At 46.4% G+C, this 17,995-nt stretch overlaps 1 protein-coding gene and 1 long non-coding RNA gene across 2 annotated transcripts in view; one reads left to right on the top strand and one right to left on the bottom strand.

Moving 5' to 3' along the window:
• Nucleotides 1–5,320, bottom strand: part of LOC310768385 — a 28,355-nt gene extending 23,035 nt beyond the window's left edge. The window contains exon 1 of the long non-coding RNA XR_014551297.1: nucleotides 4,977–5,320. This is a non-coding gene — a long non-coding RNA (uncharacterized lncRNA). The remainder of the gene's footprint in view (nucleotides 1–4,976) is intronic.
• A 1,568-nt stretch (nucleotides 5,321–6,888) lies between these two features.
• FOXF1 (forkhead box F1) lies at nucleotides 6,889–17,225 on the top strand. Its single transcript, XM_083628306.1, has 2 exons — nucleotides 6,889–8,486; nucleotides 15,570–17,225. The coding sequence occupies exons 1-2, from the start codon at nucleotides 7,415–7,417 to the stop codon at nucleotides 15,725–15,727; spliced, it is 1,230 nt and encodes a 409-aa protein (XP_083484432.1). The 5' UTR covers nucleotides 6,889–7,414; the 3' UTR covers nucleotides 15,728–17,225.
• The last annotated feature ends 770 nt before the right edge of the window (nucleotides 17,226–17,995 follow it).

The following is a 17,995-nucleotide window of genomic DNA, read 5'->3' as shown; positions in this document are numbered from 1 at the left end:
TAAATAAATAAATATAAATAAATAAAAAGTGTGGCAACAAGCAGCGGTGGTTACTCCGGCTTACCTAAAGTGGATTGCAAGAGGGAGAACCTGCAAGGATGGATTTAGAACATGCAGACAGTTCTCACTCTTCCAGGCAGTTGTTCATGAAGCCGGGGTAAAACCACAGAGAGGGGATGATCATAACAACCGAGGAAGGTGGTGAGAAGGTCCCTCCTCCTCCTCTGCCCACGTTGGAAAGCTTGATGCTGCGTTTCTGGAGAGCTCTGCCAAAAATCTATCCAGCTCCCTTCCACCTCCCCTCGCTCGACTGCAATTCCTTGTCAACACCTTGAAGTTGGAACATGTTACCATATATATGATTTTATATCTGTCTCTCGCGTAATCTCCAGATGAAGCAAACTGGTCAAGCCGGATCGTGCCACTCACCTCCCTTGGCCTTGTGTAAACGGTTATGGAATCGCTTTGCGAGGGTTGGGGGGGGGGACGAGTAAGTAGAGGGACCCAGGAGGAGACTGAGGGGGTGGGTTGGGGGGGGAGGCGTCTTTTTCGTTCGGGACCAGCTCCCTGGTGTTAATGAAAACCAGGGCAGAGAGGCCGGAGCGAGTGCGGACGCGCGTCTGACTCCGTCCTCCCCGTGGGTGGTCTGACCTTTGATAAACATGCGGGCCCCTTTCCAAAGAAGCAACCCCCCTCGCGTCCTTCCTTTGCCTGCAAAATCTGCTTTTGACAATACTAGCCAGATACATTTCCAGCCTCGGATTACACTCCCCACCCTCCGCCTCCCCGCTCCCAACGTCTTCTTTCTAGCAAAGACTCCTTCACTTAAGCAATTAGCTAGTAAAAATACCTGCAGGGGGAAAAGGAGGAGGCGGGGTGGGGAAATAATTCTTCGATTCTTTTTAGGACAAAAAAAAATATCGCGGAGCGAGGAACAGCGCTTGCAAACATGTGTATATATATAGAAATTTTGCCGCTTTCTCCTCCCTCCTCGGATCGATCTTTTTGCAAATCCATTCCAGCGAGCTAGAAGATCTCTTTTGAAAAAGCGCCACTGCAGATCTTGCAGACATCCCGCGCCGACGGATAAATATACAAAAATAAAATTGCTCCAGCTGGTTACTTCCCCTACATCTGGAAAAATAAAGGAAAGTGTACATCTATGCGTTTTCACCTACATTCGTGACCCTCCTATCTCTCCCTAGGCTCCAGGAGACGGTCTGAAACAGGCCCGCTTGCAAAGAAGCAGGTCCCATTGATTTCCATGGGGCTTCCTCTCCAAGGAGCGCCCTTAGGACAGCAAGCTGTAATGGATGAGGAGGGTGGCCGTTGGTCTGGCTCAGGAGGAAAAGCGCGCCGCTCCGGATTCGAACCGGGCAGCACAAACTCTAGGAGTGAAGCCGGAGTATTTGGGTTTTAGCCGGTTTCGTTCTATAAACAGCGCCGGACACCCTCGGTGAATGGTACACACGGTACCATCCTCTGTATCACTGTGAGGAAAAGCAAGGCCCTTGAATTTAAGAGCGCATTTGGGGACAACTCTTGAGGCGGGCGAGTGATGTTCTCAAATAGGATTTTAAAATAAATAGCACATCTCAACACATGGAAAATCTAGTCCATAAAATACCAGCACCTTTTCTCAGCACTTTTCTAACAGGGTTAATCCATTTTACCTTGGAAGAGGGTACACACACACACACTCTCTTTTCATCGTGCTGTCTACTCAGAAGCAAGTCTGTCTGAATGCTTTTTTAGGAAGTGTGCTTAGGATTGCTGCCTAGACTGTGTGAAAAACAGGATATATAAAAAAAAGAGTTGGGCGTCTGCCCCGCAGAGTGTCCAATCCAAAAGGTATCTTAAGTTCTCCTGCCCTTCTCGGCCAAGTTAGATTTTACAAGATCCACTTAAAGCAACTGCATTTTAGTTCCAACTCGGTGTGGTTAAGAATCGGCCTGGTTTTCGTACCATCGAAATAAACAAGGACTACAAAAAAAGAGTTTAGAGTCAAGTGTTGCAGCTTCTCTGGGGTGACGGATTGAGCTATCTCTTTGCAGCCTGCAGCCACCTGGAGAGAGGCTTCGTGTCTCCTGAAGTGTTGAAGTCCTGAATGGTTATTCTAAGCACGCTTCCCTGGAAGTAAATTGCACTGAAACCAAGGGTGCCAACTTCCAACTTGGATGATGGAGTTTAAGGGGCTTTGAGTGATTATTCCAAGGATACTTCCGTGGAAGCATATTCCACTTAGATCAATAGGACCCACTTCTAAATAAAGGACAGGGTGTGTGTGTGTGTTTTTGGCGGAGAGTGGTGGTGGGGTTTGCTGTCCCAGAAGACTAGAGATTTCCCTCTCCATTCAGAACAACACAGGGCCCAGCATCAGAGGAGTACGTCGAAGTTACAATGGTTTCAGTGAGGAGAGAGTTGTAAAAACGCATTTGAACTCTCCCGTTGCTCAGCTGTGGTCGGATCGTGCTCACTCGTGTTTGGAAAAAAAGGATGAGGTGTTTTTTTGTGGGCGAGGCGGGTGTTTTTCCTTTAAATGAAGCGTATTAAAGATGGCATCGCAGGCGGCCTAAAACTGGGCCATAAACATTGTTGTTGTTTTAAATTTCGGAGTAAGCCCCGTTGATTTTCTATGGGGGGGTTGCCCCTGCCAAATAAATATGCCTAGATTTGGGGTCCCCTCCATTATTTCCACTCTGACAACCTGAAAGCGGAGTTCCTTCTTACAATGACGTCTTGCGGTTACGAGGAAGCATATATATCTACAGATTTCTCGTTATATGCACTATTATATATATACTATATATATGCACTACACACACAGACACACATATGTGCACTATTTCAGCTCAGTTCCTTGTGCCCTTTAAGCACATTGACCCCGGAAAAAGCCGTGGGAGGGGGACTGCCTTCAGGGTAAAAGGGTAGAGAAGCCTTCATTGATCGGGTGGAGTCAAGGTCCCGATCCCCCTACCGAGTGACTGCATTTAGGAATGCGATATTACAGGGAACCCAGCCGGTTGCTGAGCCGGTGGAAGAATGGAAGAGGAAACTTTAATTATAGCCCAAGCGAATAAAAACAGAGATTTGTCTGCTGGGCAAGAGCGAAAGGAACTCTAGGCTACAAAAAGGAAGGGTGTGTGAATATATGTGCTGTTTTCTGATAGGGGAAAACACATAGATTTGAATCCGGACTTAGGTCAGTTCCCACAGAAATCAGTGGGGCTTTTCTTAGTCACGACTAACTTTCCAAATAGATTTTCAACGTGGCCCTACATTCAACGTAGGTTGTTTTCACATAGTGGATTCCATGCTGTTTTTAAAACAGTAATTATTTATTATGATTGTCGTGTTTGGCTTTGCTGTGAATTCCATGCCCTCCGTTTATACTCAGACATGAAATATAAGGCAAAGACGCCGGCAGGCCTCTGCCCCTAAAAGCGTACAGTGTCAACAGCGCAGACCTGTGCCTGCTTATTATTGAAGGCCCCGCCTCGGTATTCAGCGGGGTTTATTCCCAGGTAAACTTGCATAGGATTGCTCTGCAGATTGACTTTCGCTGGCTAAAACAAACGAACAAACAAACAAACAAACAGGGTTCAGTCTGTGGGTCCTTTAAGATAACTGGGGAAACGTCTGTTTTGACAGCTTTTTATAAACGTCCTGATTTGAATCACGATCGTTTCCCCTTTCACCGCTGTGCGAACATTTCCCCCTATAAATGCGCAAAAGCGCACCGCACTCCTAGCCATGGGGATCCTCAAAGCAGCTGAGGAGAAGCTGCTGGGCTCCGAGCCAGCGCGATCTCATCGCAGACAAGAAGTAGTCAGTGTTTTTCCTTTGAGTTTATCTCTACAGTGTGGTTTTCTTTTTAAAAAATCTATTTTATTGTATTGCACGTTGCGTTGGTTTATGGGATAATGCGGTCCACAGGCAAGCAGGGGCACCGATTTTTCCTCGATCCCTTTCCTATCATCAAATAGGCTCCCTCAACAATCCACCTCTTTATAACACATCCTATCCTAAACCCTATCCTAAAACCCCCAAAACAATTTATCTATAGACCTCTGGAATTCGATGGAACGCACTAGTTTGTTGTCAGTGCCTTTAGGATTGCAGCAATTAAACCAGCACACCCTTTTGATGAGACTGCTGTCCTTCACCACCATCTCAATTCATTTCAATAAGGTTTACGAAAGGAAAATTTGCTGGTGAACTTTGGTGATCACGTTCTGTCTTCTAGTTGCAAAGAGACTGGGGTGGGACGTAAATGTACCATTCCCTCTTCCTTCCACCCCCCACGTTGTATCTGGAGATATCCTTGCTTGTGTGTCCCAGGCAGGAGCCATTTCTGTTGCAATTGCGAAGACTGGATTTTTTTCTTAGCTTCTCCTTCACACACCACACAAAGCTTGCCACCCTACGTCTTCTTTTATCAGGGAGTGAAAACAGGATAGAAACTGTTTCTGAAGTGAAATTGCTCTCCTTGGGTCTCACAGATGTGTGAGGCGCCCCATAGGCTGCTAACGTCTGCTTGCAATTCGCCCTTCCCAGAAGGATCTTAGATTGGGATCTCAAGTTTTCTTTTGAAAAAGGGACAACAATTTTTTTTTTTATAAAAAAAGCATTTTAAAAGGAAACGGGGTAACAGAGGGAAGTGAATGGGGTGCGTGCCCCACCACCAGCCAGGAATTCTCTCTCCATAAAGGAGCATTATAAGTGTATTTTAAATAATGCTTTGAAACAACAAATGCTTCTCTAGGCCCTCACCATCTTTTCAATAAAGAAACAGCAGATCTGTTCCCCCCCTCTCTCTCCACACATCAACCCACTCCAGCGATTAAGTGCGAAAGCTAAACTGCCCCCCCTCACCTCCAATCTCACCCACACTTAGACCCCTTTAACAGCTTAATTGCGCTAAATTTACCACGCGCGCCTGGAAAAGAGGGTGACAAAATCTGGAAGTGACTTACCTTGATGAGTGAGTGGCAGGCTGGGAAGCGGATGAAAAGATTCTCCGGAGAGTTTAAAAAAGATAGTAAAAAAAAAAATGATAGGGAGGGGACGGTGGACACCCACCCTTCTCTAAATGTGGGTTGGGAATGTTTTTTGGGGACGCTTTTAGGAAGCACGTTTTGTGCGAGTGTCTTTGAGAATCTGTAGAATCAAGTAATAACCAACGAGTCCAGTACGGTTTTTGTTTTGTTTTTTTACAGAAGAAAATATTTAGGATGGGAATGTATGGGGTGGGTGGAAGAAAAGCCCTAAACAATCAGCAATATAAGCTGTGGGCCACTGGAAGAAACTCCGGACGTTTTCATTTTATTAAAAAAGGCCCGGGAACTTGTTTACGTTGCGCTATATAAACATCCTGCCCCTTGTCTGCGTCTATCTCGCAAAGAAATCAGAAACTTGATTTTTAAAAGTGGGTGAGTTCCAAACTTACCGCCTTTCAAGAGAGATCCCCTTGGTGGCAGGGGAGATCCGGGAATCACTTTAATTTTTGGTGTGTCTCATTTGTGTATAAACAAAACTGCTGGTCCTTTTTTTAAATGCGTTCAATTAACTGGTCAATTTCTAGCAAACGTCTCGCTGTTAGGGAGGGATGTTTGTGTTTATTCCTCTGCGCGCGCGCACAGACTTCTTAATTTCTTTCTCTTTTTTTTGTCCGCAAAACAAGGCCACAGGGAAATCGCTTCCTCGCGAGTATTACCAACTGGTTTTGCGTAGCAAAGAAATGAGGCAGGGGAGGGTGCGTGAAAATAGCGGAAGGTTAGGATCTAAGTGGCCTTTCAACACGTTTGGAAATGGGCAAGCAGAAAGTAGTCTCTGGACACAGAGAAAGATTTTCTTTGGACGAAGAAGTAAGAGCAGTTGAAACCAAAAAGAGCGGAGGATCGTTGGGATGTTTATATGTGGGTGTCAGAGAAATAGAGTTTGGGAAGCGATTTAGCAGCTAGTTAATCCAGAATCATGTACGGAACGCCCAGATAGTCTTCAAACCCAAGTAGTACCCGTCGATTTAAACACAACGCGCTCCATTCATTCCGTGCGCTCAGGACTACTTAGGTGGACGGACCCGAGTCTGGTTTACACCTCGGGAGCAAGCCCCGCCGATCATTCCCAAAGGAGGGACGGCCTAAGGATCCCGGCCTAAAATACACACACACACAAACGAAGTAAAGTAAATGGATTTAGGATCCCCTCCTAAATACCCACACCGGCATGCCCACAACAGATTACTCCGAATATATTCACACCATAGATTTAGGGTTTGGGGTGATGAGGAAGGGGTGAACCCATAGGGTCAATTAAAACCCCCTGTCCTCCAGTGAGGAGGTGGTGAACACGTGTGTGCGTGTGAAGGAATTATACGGGTTCGGGTGGAGCCTAGAAATTGGGGGGGGGGGGAGAGAGATCCTTCTTCTGCATCAGGACAAGGTGGGATCGGCAGAGGGGTGATGGTGGCAGCATTGAATCCCTCCGTTTGGTTGGAGCGAAGCCCCTTACAGCGCCCACCAATGTTGAGCTAAGACGCGGAAAAGAGACTAGGAAGAAGGAGGGGAGGAGGAGGGAGGGAGGGGGAGCAACTTGCCTGGCGGGCCGGGGAGGGAAGGGGAGGCGGGGACTCCTCCTGCCTCTTACGTCGTGCTGTCAAGAGCCGCCAGGCGCCCGCTGACTTGAGATAAAAGTTAAAGGCAACCGCTCCGGTTGGGGGCAGAACCCGCGACTCACCGGGCTGAGAAGCAGCAGCAGCAGTAGCAGCAGCAGCAACTCCTCGCTGGCAGAAGCCTGGGAGGCCGGGTGGGGTGGCGGGTGGGGGAGAGCTGGGAGGAAACGCTGGTCAGGCAGGGGGTGGGGAGGGTGGGGGGAGAAAGCCCGCGCCTCCCGCGAAGCCTGAGAAACGGGAGAAGGGGGAAGGGCGAAGAGGAGGAGGGAAAAGAGAAGGAGGAGGAGGAAGTCTTTTCCCGCTTGGAACGCCGGATTAGGAGCAGAAGGCTCGGACACAGCCTCTCTGCTGGCTTGGATCGTGCGGAAGAGGGGCGGGTGGCGGCGGGTTTGGAGACGCGCCTTTTCCAGGTAGAGGAGGCTTTGCTTCGCGTCCGGGGGTCCGGCGGACAGCTGTCCCCTCGTCTCCCCTCTCCCACGGCCTTGGCTCTGTCTCCCCACCTCCACTCCCTGTTAGTCAGGGACAGGAGCCCGCAGCTTAGCTTGGACTGAAAGAGAAGGCGACTGGGATCGGCTCCGTTTCTTCTGCATTCCGGCTCGCAGCGCTTTTACGCAACTCTCTGGAGGAAAAGCAAGGGCGCAGGAGAAAGACCTGGGAGCGAGACGGGGGAGCTCAGACCCCCCTCCCTGTTCCGCCCAGGAGCCAGTCCTTTAGGGAGGGGGCGGCGAACGGGAGCCGTCGATGACCGCAGGACTGCTGCGCGCTCCTTCCTCTCGACCCCCTCCTCCTCCTCCTGCCGAGGCCGAGGCTTTTCCGATGTCAACAGCCTCCGACAAGGCGCAGCAGCAGCAGCTGGGAGCAGTCATGGAATCGGCGTCGTCCACCACCTCCTCGACCCCCAGCAGTAGCAGCAGCGGCGGAGGCGGCAGCGGAGGAGGAGGCAGCGGCGGCACCAAAGCGAAGAAGTCCAACGCGGGCATCCGACGGCCGGAGAAGCCGCCTTACTCCTACATCGCCTTGATTGTCATGGCCATCCAGAGCTCGCCGTCCAAGCGCCTGACGCTGAGCGAGATCTACCAGTTCCTGCAGAGCCGCTTCCCGTTCTTCCGCGGCTCGTACCAGGGCTGGAAGAACTCGGTGCGCCACAACCTCTCGCTCAACGAATGCTTCATCAAGCTGCCCAAAGGGCTGGGCCGGCCGGGCAAGGGCCATTACTGGACCATCGACCCGGCCAGCGAGTTCATGTTCGAAGAAGGCTCCTTCCGACGGAGGCCCCGCGGCTTCAGGCGGAAATGCCAGGCCCTCAAGCCCATGTACAGCATGATGAACTTGAATTTCAACCACCTCCCGGACAGCTACGGCTTCCAGGGGCCCTCTTGCCCGCCCAACAGCCTCCCCCTAGACGGCGGCGCCCTGGGCATGATGAACGTCGACGGCATGGGACTGGCCGGCCACTCCGTACCCCACTTGTCCTCCAACGGAGCGCACCATTCCTATATGGGGAGCTGTGGAGGTGGAGGTGGAGGAGGCTCCGCCGGAGGGGACTACGGTCACCACGACGGCTCGGTGCCCGCCTCGCCCCTGCTCCCCGGAGGTGGCGTGATGGAGCCCCACTCCGTCTATTCCAGCACGGCGCCGTCCGCTTGGGCGCCCTCCGCAGCGCCGGGTTTGAACAGCGGAGCTTCCTACATCAAACAGCAGCCTCTGTCGCCTTGCAATCCGGCAGGGAACCCGCTCTCGTCGGGCTTGTCCACGCACTCCCTGGAGCAACCTTACTTGCACCAAAACAGTCACAACACGGCAGAACTACAAGGTAAGGCCGGGCTGGTGTGGGGATGGGCGTCCCTGAGCGCCGGGGGGGGGGGGGCGGGGGGCTGGAGATCGCGAGAGAGAGCGGCGATCAGGCCGCGCGTAAACTGGAACAGGGAAGGAAACATGCCCAGAATTTGGGGAGCGCTTAGCGCAGAACTAGAGGCTAAAGGTTTTGTTCGGGGTTATGGGAACAGCCGAAGCCAGGAGCTGTAAAGCTAAAGGGAGAAGGGCAGGCGGCCAGCGCTGCAAACCCAGAGGAAATCTCAATTGTATAATGGGTGCCTGCGAACAGACCTCTGAGCACCCAGTTAAAAGCAACGGAACAATAGGTTTCTTAAGGATCCGTGACAAATAAGTTCCGTGTTCACTTTTATGTAGGCTAAAATATGTGACACCTGACCAAAAATACCCCCCCCCCGGAATAAGCCTGGAAACAATTCGGCCCTATTTTCTATTAAACGAATGCTGGTACGCTTTGAAAATGTGGGGAAATCCTGATTGTATGGTTAGGTAATAAGTTATCCAGGTGACGTGATGAACCCAAGCGGTTCAGGGACACCAGAAGTCAGTCCCTCTGCTGTGAGGGGAAAGCTACGCTTTAAGAGCGAGGTAGAGGCTGTTCCAAAGTGAAGTAAGGGTGCGCGTGAGATTTATGTGAGATCAGAGGGTACTGGAGCGAGGAAGGGCCGATTAACTGGGGTCAAAGGGTTGGATGTGGGGAGTAAGCAGGATTGTGGATGTATAGCTAGAAAAATAGGGATCGTGGGCAGAAAATGGGGGATATTCCCCACCACTACCCAGTTTCAGCCGCCAATCCTCCTCCAGTTGTTTTGCTCATAGAGAAAAGGAATAAATTCAATTGTGGAGAGGGCAGCTCCAAAAGTTTTTTAGCCCTCTGAAAATCGCACCCATAAATACAGATCCGGTGTTCTCAAGAATGCGAGAAGATGATGTATTTTGAAGCAATGTACATAAATATTGTGGGAGCCTTGTTATATTTTTTGCCTCCGTTTAATCAGAGTAGTTGACTTGAAGTTTGTGGGATTGATGAGGTTTCCCTCCTACCCACTCCACCTTCGCGCGCGCCCCGTTCTCTAAGGGAAATCTAAGGCTACCCATTAAGTAGGTGCGTTAGGAATAATTAAATCTGCCTCGGCCCTATTGATGCTATTCCGAATAACATTACAGATAATATTCCATGGGCCTTATCAATGATTGTATGTGTAGAAGCTTAGAAACTATTATATATTGATGGTTTGATGCCAGTGAAATCCATTAAAGACACATTGCAGATTGAGTTAAAAAAATGCTCTTATATAGTGCCATACAGATATAACGCGTTTTAGGGATCCAGTTATGGAATGAATAGGGAAATTCCCATAGATTTTAGTAGGAGTGTAGTCTAAATACAGTTGCAGCAATACCTACCTACGCTTCGGTTAATATATGTGCGCAAACCCTGGAATTGTACGGGGCGTCACAGATTTGTCATTGCGTCACTTTTATTTCCTCGCTGCGGTTCCCTAATAAACACGACCCGGTTTTACTTCATAGAAAGGAGCATATTTCAAAACAAGAAACAGCGTGATTTGTGAAATATGGTTGAAGTTCGGTTTTATTTTCTGGGGCGTCAGAGAATTAATCCCAGTATAGTCCCTACCTCAAACGTGGCAGAAAGAAAACCTGTTCATAGTTGCATTAACATCAGTAAGTAAGTTGTGTCAATATATCTTAATGCCAATTGCCTTAACGGTATATACGAAAATATTGTCCTGAAGTCAAAAAATGATGGTATAATTAATTTCCTTGTCTTCCCCGTTGTTGTTGTTGTTATTATTATTATTATTATTATTATTATTATTATTATTATTATTATTAACACCAGGAACGACACTGAGTCCTGTGGCACCTGAAATATTACTATTTATTGTGGCAGCTATCTGGCGACGTGGGATGCAACCCAGAAAGCTTACAGCGGACAAAATTGGTTAACCTTTAAGACGCTATAGAACTCTTGTTACTACTTGTTTTGTTTTTTCTCCCCAACAATTGATTAACCCGGTTTAGCACCACCTCCTTTTGAGGCAACAACGACTTTAGTAATTATAAATAGTAATCCTATTTAATTAGCACTTCTAATACTGACCGGTCTCATCAATTCAAAACCGAGCAGAGTGCCACTGCAGCAATTAACGACAGCAGTGGTGACAAGGAGTAATTTTAGTCTAGCTCAAGCCAAAACCAAGCCCTTAAAAATATCCCAGTGATCAAAGTGTGAACTTAAAGCTGCATTCCTACACGCACTTACCTGGACGGATGCACATAGGACTGCGCTGTCAATTTCTCCCAATGAAACGAAACAGATTTTCAAAAATGATGATGATGATAATAATAATAACAACAACCACCATCACCATCCAATATATTCCACCTCTTGATTGTGTTTATACAATCTTCTACTTAAAATTGCTCCCCAAACCTTCTTTCCCAGAGCTGATCTCTGCAAAGGAGTCAATCCTGTGTCAGTATTTTACTGACTGCCTAATTTCAGTTGCCCTTTTGAACTCTCCTTTGTAGACAAAACATCTTTCTTTGCCTCAACCAGCTTTGTTAGGGTGGTTTTGTTTATTATTATTTTATTCCCCCACCCCTCTGTCTGCTCTCCAAATTACCCCCCTTCCCCGAACAGCCCCTCTGCATTCTCGACATTGCTTACCTTGGCCGGATTCTTTCGCGTTCCAGGAGGGCGAGACATCTTTGCAGCGGAGGCCGTAAGAGAAAAAGGGACTTGCGCGATTAGTTTCGATTTTGCAAAAAAACATGAAAATGCACTAGGTACTCTTTCGGTGGTGATTGGGATGGGGAGACCCACCCCCCACTCACCCAATAAGTCTTAATAGCATGGGGATGATGAGGGATCATACTAAGAGGAGGGAATAATGGTTTGAAACTGACCAGCCCAGCAAGGGGAAATTGACAAGGTCTCTGTCGGCCACTGGAGAGGAAAGATAAGGGGTGTTAAGAGGCGAGAAGACAAGCGTTAGTTTGATTTTCTTTTTTCCAATTCGTAGGGAAAGAAGAGGGAAAATGTCTTTTCAGCAGACAAAAGTTGTTGCGGGGGGGGGGGGTAAAGAAAAGCTTGCAAGCATTCAGAGACCTAAAAAAAAAAAAAATAGCCGAAACAAACGTGGAAGGGTTGTGCTCGGAAAAAGAATTAGCCTGATGCGCCGAAAGGCCGCGGCTAGCGAAAGCGCAGAGTCCAAAGACTTTTAAAGAATTCCTCCTCCCTGTGGCCTTTTTGCGGGTGGGGGCCTGTGGTGTTGCTTCTGTTAGAAGAGAGGATTTTTTTTTTTTTACTGTTGGGGATAGGATCCTTTGTATTTTAACAGCTCCCCTCTAGTTTTAGCAGCTGGGCAATCAGATAGGGAGGCGTTATCACGGCGAGCCACTGTCTTCTGACTCCCTGGTTCTGACTCCGACTCCAGTCGCTCCTCCTTGCTCCAAATGGAGCGGTCTACTGACCCGACAGGTCTTCTCACTCTGTTTGGTCCGGGCCATCAGGCAGAGTTAAGGATAACTAGTAGCAATAGAGGGGAGCAAAAAGGCGCGTGGGAAATAATGGAGGTGAACAGAGAAAAATTATGGAAAGTTGGGAGGAAATTCAAGCTTATTTTTTACAGCCTAGGGGCGGGGGTTTACTTTTTTTAAAAAAACACACACTATAGCAATCATCTCACCTTCAAAATATAAAAACTCACGTCTCCTACTGTTTCTTTAACCGGCTGGTTTTTTTTAGCAACATAAAGGGGACGAGGAGCATTTTATTTTTTTAAAAAATACATTCTGGACAAATGAGGGAGTTATAAATCTTGGATATCATTCTGACTTCTGCCACATGAGTTTGGAAACCAAATAACCCCTTTTTAAATGGCGGGGGGGGGAGGGGATGGCCACAGAAGGCATGCAAAAAACAACATTTAAAAAAGGCAATGACTACTACTACTACTACTAATTTTTGTCAGTTCTTTACTTGGTTAAATCACCATGAAATGGACAACCAATTAATTAAGAAATTATTCTATTGTCATATAGGTGCAAAAGTTTTTTTTTTAAATCACTTAAATAAGTCCATTGTGCAGTCTGTATATGGTGTTGTTAACTGCTCTATAGATGGGTAGAGATAGGGCTGTTATTTTTAAAACGGAAAGGGTTTACAATTCTGAAAGGGAGAGGAATGCTAATTCTATCCATTGCAAGTTGTTAACCACTAAATATGAGTAATCCAGTTACTGCGTGAGGAAGTGTTCTATGAAATTTGTTAATTAGGAACCAATGTTCCAGACAATGAAATAAGTATATTTAAATACTATCAGCAGATGTGGATCCATAGATAATTTTTCCCACAAGTTACTGCAAAGGCCTGCCCTGATCCTGTAGCATCAGCCATGCAAAGGGATGGGTGGGTAGAAGAAAGGTATGTTCCTTTTCAGAAGAAGGAGCAAGGTTAATATCTGCTTTTAATAAAATGTCTGATTGTGGTCCAAAACCTGATAGGTTTTGTTTATGTTCATTGCAAGTCTTCATTGGCGTACAGTAGTAATTTAACCCTAGAAATAATTAAAAGCCAGGGCTTGTTTTTCCTCTGGCTTGAATGAATGTAAGTCCTCCAGCTTTATCAAGAAAGCCAAATCTATACACACAAGCACCAAAAAGAAAAGAAAAAAGCCCAACCCTCAGTCCTCCTTCCTTGGCCAGCCAGGAAACAGACAGTCCCATCCCATCCTGCTATTTGCGAATGGGCAAAATTCCCATTCCAATCAAGTGGGAATTTCCTCTGATTAAGAACGGCAGAGTTCAGAGTCCATAACATCACCTAGCTGGGTCTAAAAGATTCCAAAGGGTTGATGAAGCCCCTTCCAGGGGGAGATCTTGTGGACTGGTGCCTATTGTCACCATAAACTGAGGTGGAAGAAGGTGAGGCTCCAGACTTGAATTGTGTAACCAGTTGTAGACAAGCAGCAAGTCTGTGGAATTGTGTTTCTCCAAGAGAAGCACCCTAGGCTTCTGTATGGCAGGTTGCCGTTGCAGGTTGCTGGAACTACTACTACAAAGTTTCAGAAGCAGTTTGTGATATGGCTTGAGGTTCTACTGTTCAAGGGATGAAGGGGAGATGTGTTCAAAAATTCCACCCGCGCATGCCAGAAATGGAACTCAAGCACATTGGAATCTGCCCTTCTACTGAGTCAGACCACTGGTTTACGTAGCTCAGGCCTACTGAAGTCGTCATCCTCTCCCCACTCTGCCTCTCCCCCCCAAGCTAATTTCAGCCTAATGAAAGCTCAGTAAATCTTCAGGTTTTGCTCCCTGCTTGCAACTAAAACACAACATAGAGGTTGTGAAGCACCTGGTAAGTCCCAGTATGTGGAGGATAGCAAGCTGCACAGGTTCTGTTACCCATTTATTATCCTTGACCATACCTGGCAGTAGCTCTCCAGTCTCCTGTTAATATGGATCCTTGCCCAAAGGTATACAAAAGTTCATACCCAATACAATGTATCCTTTTATAGTACACTGGAGTGAAAGAAATGCTTCTAAAATCTGTTCTGAAAAGGAAAAGAGGAGGAAAGAAGGAAAAAAGGAAAAAGGGGGAAAGCAAAAAAGAAAAGAAAGAGAGGAAAGACAGACAGAAGGAAAGGAAGAAAGGAAGGAAGGAAGGAAGGAAGGAAGGAAGAGGAATTCTATCCCATTTTTCTTACATGATGCCCCTTTTATGTTGGAAATGTAAAAAACTGAAGCTCAGACATGATCTATGTGAGGCAGCTACTCTGCCTCAGAGCTGGACTCCTTTGGGCATCTTACATCAGAGAAAGGGCCACACACATCTCAGTGATGGATCATCGGCCTCACAGATGCTCCCAGCTTCAGTGCCCAGCATTTCCAGGTAGGGCTGAGAGACTGCTGCCCAAAACCACTGCCACTGCCAGATAGTGTTGACAGTACTGAGCAAGATGAACCAATGGTCTGACTCAGTAGAAGAAAGCTTCCTGTGTTCCTTATGTATTCCTTCTATGAGGCAGAATGAAGCAGCTGCCTCTGCTCTCTTGACTAAAAAGAGAAAGTCTCAGGCAGCAAATTCTGAGGGGCAGAAAGTGGCTAGGGTATGGTCTGCCCTGGAGCCCCTAAGCTAACGTACGGCACTAGGGTGCAGAGGACTCTACTCCATCGCCAGTGCTGAGGTAGGATTCCATTACCAGCCTAGTCAGATTTTGTGCACAGCGTGGTGAATTCACAGTCTTGTCCAGGGGTCAGCAAACTTTTTCAGCAGGGGGCTGGTCCACTGTCCCTCAGACCTTGTGGGGGGCCGGACTATTTTTTTGCGGGGGTGGGGGGATGAATGAAATTCCTATGCCCTACAAATAACCCAGAGATGCATTTTAAATAAAAGCACACATTCTACTCATGTAAAAACACCAGGCAGGCCCCACAAATAACCCAGAGATGCATTTTAAATAAAAGGACACATTCTACTCATGTAAAAACATGCTGATTCCTGGACCATCCGCGGGCCGGATTTAGAAGGCGATTGGGCCGGATCTGGCCCCTGGGCCTTAGTTTGCCTACCCATGGTCTTGTCCTTTGTCACAGGCAGTAAAATGGCTTGGGTAACTCCTGTTCCTACTGTAAAAGCCAATGCTGTAATCGACCAATGTTAAAGCTTAACATGCATGCAGAATAACCCTAAAGGAATGAACTTGTTATCAAAATAGTCACTCAACCTTTGTTGATTGACACCTGTAGTGGAACGCAAGACCACCGGGATGTCACCAACTAAGTTCTACTCAGAGTAGAACCTTTGACATTAATGGACCTAAGTTATTCCTATCCTGTTAATGAATTCCAGTGGGTTTCCTCTGAGTAGAACTTAGCTGGAGACAGACCACAGTTTCTATTCATGCTGAAGCAAAGTATAATCGAGGTTCTAATTCTGCAGTTTCATATCTCCAGGGTGACATATTTTACCCCCTCCTCTCTGTCTCTTGTCTTCTTCCCAGTCACTTAAATATGCTCTCTGTTTTTCTTTCAGGAATCCGGTACCATTCTCAATCTCCAAGCATGTGTGACCGGAAAGAATTTGTGTTCTCCATCAACGCCATGGCGTCATCTTCCATGCATTCAGGAGGTAGCGGCTCTTACTACCATCAGCAAGTTACATACCAAGACATCAAACCTTGCGTGATGTGACAGTAGGGCTGGGGAGCTGAGCTTTCTTGGAGGGGCAGCCAATCCCCAAAGATCCAAGTGAAAACTGTATAGAACTGTGGAACTTCCTTCTACAAGCCCCTTTAGGAGCCAAAGAACCTCCCCAGAAGCTAGACTGATAGTTGCTCATGAGGTATATGAATATTCAAAACATCTACAGAGAGGAACACGCTGTTCTCAAGGAAGCCTTGAAGAGGAGCAAAGATGCATTGTGTGTGCTTTTTTTTTTTGTAGGGGAAGGTGAAGCACAATGCCAAAACACTAAGTACTCAATTGTCCTTTCATCTTGGGTCTCAGTACATTCAGAACAGTGATTTGGTAAAAATTCCAAAAACCACTTTGTGGTTTCCTCCTCACTCCCGCTTTAAAAAAGGAATAGGATTCAAATGAACTCTGCTTTTTAAAAATATATCCTACCCCCAAATTCTCTACAATTTTAAATGATCATTAATGAAAATGGATTCTAAAATTTGAGGGTCAGGGATCTGCTGTACAAAGTAAAGCAGCACAAATAATGCAGACAGCGATGGTGAACAACAATCATTTTCATGTGGTGTCCATCACTGGGTCCTTCATTCAGCAATCAGAATTGGCTTCCAGTTGTAACCTCTCTTCTTATATTTTAGGGACTGAGCATGAAATATACATATGGCTCATTGTTTATTTGACCTCTGATTCAGGGCAATGGCAGACTCTCCAGACATCTGAGTGAGTGCTGAGATGGTGCTCTTCCCATATCTTCTTTCCTAGATCGTAATTGTGCGTTGAGTTTCCAAAGCCTTCTCTATCTTCAGGTGTTGGTGGGGATTTGAAAAGCAGGATCAGATACACACACACACAAACACACGGAAAATGCAACAGTAGAACTGAGGGTGTTGAGCTGGGTGCTCAATCACACGATCCTGTAGAAATCACCCCACTTCTTTTTGACCGTACCCAAGCCTATTTTAAATAGTAAAGTACCAAATTACAAAGAAAAAGCACTTTGAGAAATAAAGGTTAAAAATGGAAAAGATTAACAAGGCTCACGCTTTTATTTATTCAACATTTTAATAAAACACAACAGCAGCCTTGGTCAATCAGTATTAAAGTGGTTAATGTGTTGGCAATATTTGCCGTAGGGACTGTGTGAAATAACCATCGTTAATGTCAAAAGCAGCAGCATGGCAAAGCAATTTTCTCTATGTTTTATATATAATTATATATTATATATATAAAAATATAAATATGAAGGACGCTTTTGTCATTTCCTCCCCCTCCCCCCTTTTGCCTGACTGTACAGTTCGGTGGCACACCTATTTTAAGTTTCATTCTGCACTGTATAAAAGTGTAATGACAGTGGAAGGGGTTTTAGACCCCCTGCTTTTGTGTACGTTTGTCCTTTTAAAAAAAATGGAATGCAAATAAAAAAAATGTATGGTATTCATACACAGCCTTCACAAATTGTATAACCCGTAAATAAATCATCGTGTGGCATAGACATCTGTGTAGTGGCATACTGAGAATAAAACTCAGAGAAGATTAGGTCCCCAACTTAGGGTGTTTCTTGTCGTTGAAGGGCACCAAATTGTCTCACCTGTACATTTGGATCTCTGTGTGTAGGGAGGACAGCGAGAAAAAAAAACCCTTTTACCTTTCTATTCTCAGAATGATTGTGCCAGGCTCCAGCTTGGGGAGTTTGCTTTCAGGGTAGATACAAGTGGGAGAATTCTGGACCGGATTGTTTCAAATCAAGAAAGCACGTGCAGAGTGTGACAGATTTTGAGGTATTTAAAAAGATCCCTGCACCTAGCCAATTTATTAATAGTTAGATATAAGCCACTCAGTGAGGGGGGGAAAATGTGATTCTAAACAGTAAGGGCAATAAAAAATATATTTTTATTATTTATTTTTATTTCTTATACACGCTTCACCACAAGATCTCACGGTGGGTTACAGAGATTTAAAATGAAGTTTGGTGTAGTGGTTAGAGTGTCAGACTAGGACTAGGGAGACATGGGTTTAAATCCTCATTCAGCTATTAAGTGTTACCTTTATAGCATGTCTTCTTTCCCTCTGTGTACCATGGAAATAAAAGAGCCAATCGCTTCAGGTGAGGGCTCCTGCACTTCTTACAGAAGTTTCAGGTCCTTTCTTGAAGTTTCTGCTTTTGAAAAGTCAGTCTCTAAGGGCTGCATCCAGTGGCGTAGCGTGGGTTGTCAGAACCCGGGGCAAGGCAAGTAATTTGCACCCCTAACCCGTGGATTTGTG

Source organism: Podarcis filfolensis (assembly GCF_964270895.1).
Source record: "Podarcis filfolensis genome assembly, chromosome: 8".
NCBI classification, from domain to species: domain Eukaryota; kingdom Metazoa; phylum Chordata; class Lepidosauria; order Squamata; family Lacertidae; genus Podarcis; species Podarcis filfolensis.
This window is presented reverse-complemented; position numbering and strand designations above follow the sequence as displayed.

Coding starts and splice junctions, on each gene's coding strand:
- FOXF1 (XM_083628306.1), top strand. CDS start 7,415: ATGACCGCAGGACTGCTGCGCGCTCCTTCCTCTCGACCCCCTCCTCCT. Junction 8,487..15,569: donor CAACACGGCAGAACTACAAG/GTAAGGCCGGGC, acceptor TTTTTCTTTCAG/GAATCCGGTACCATTCTCAA.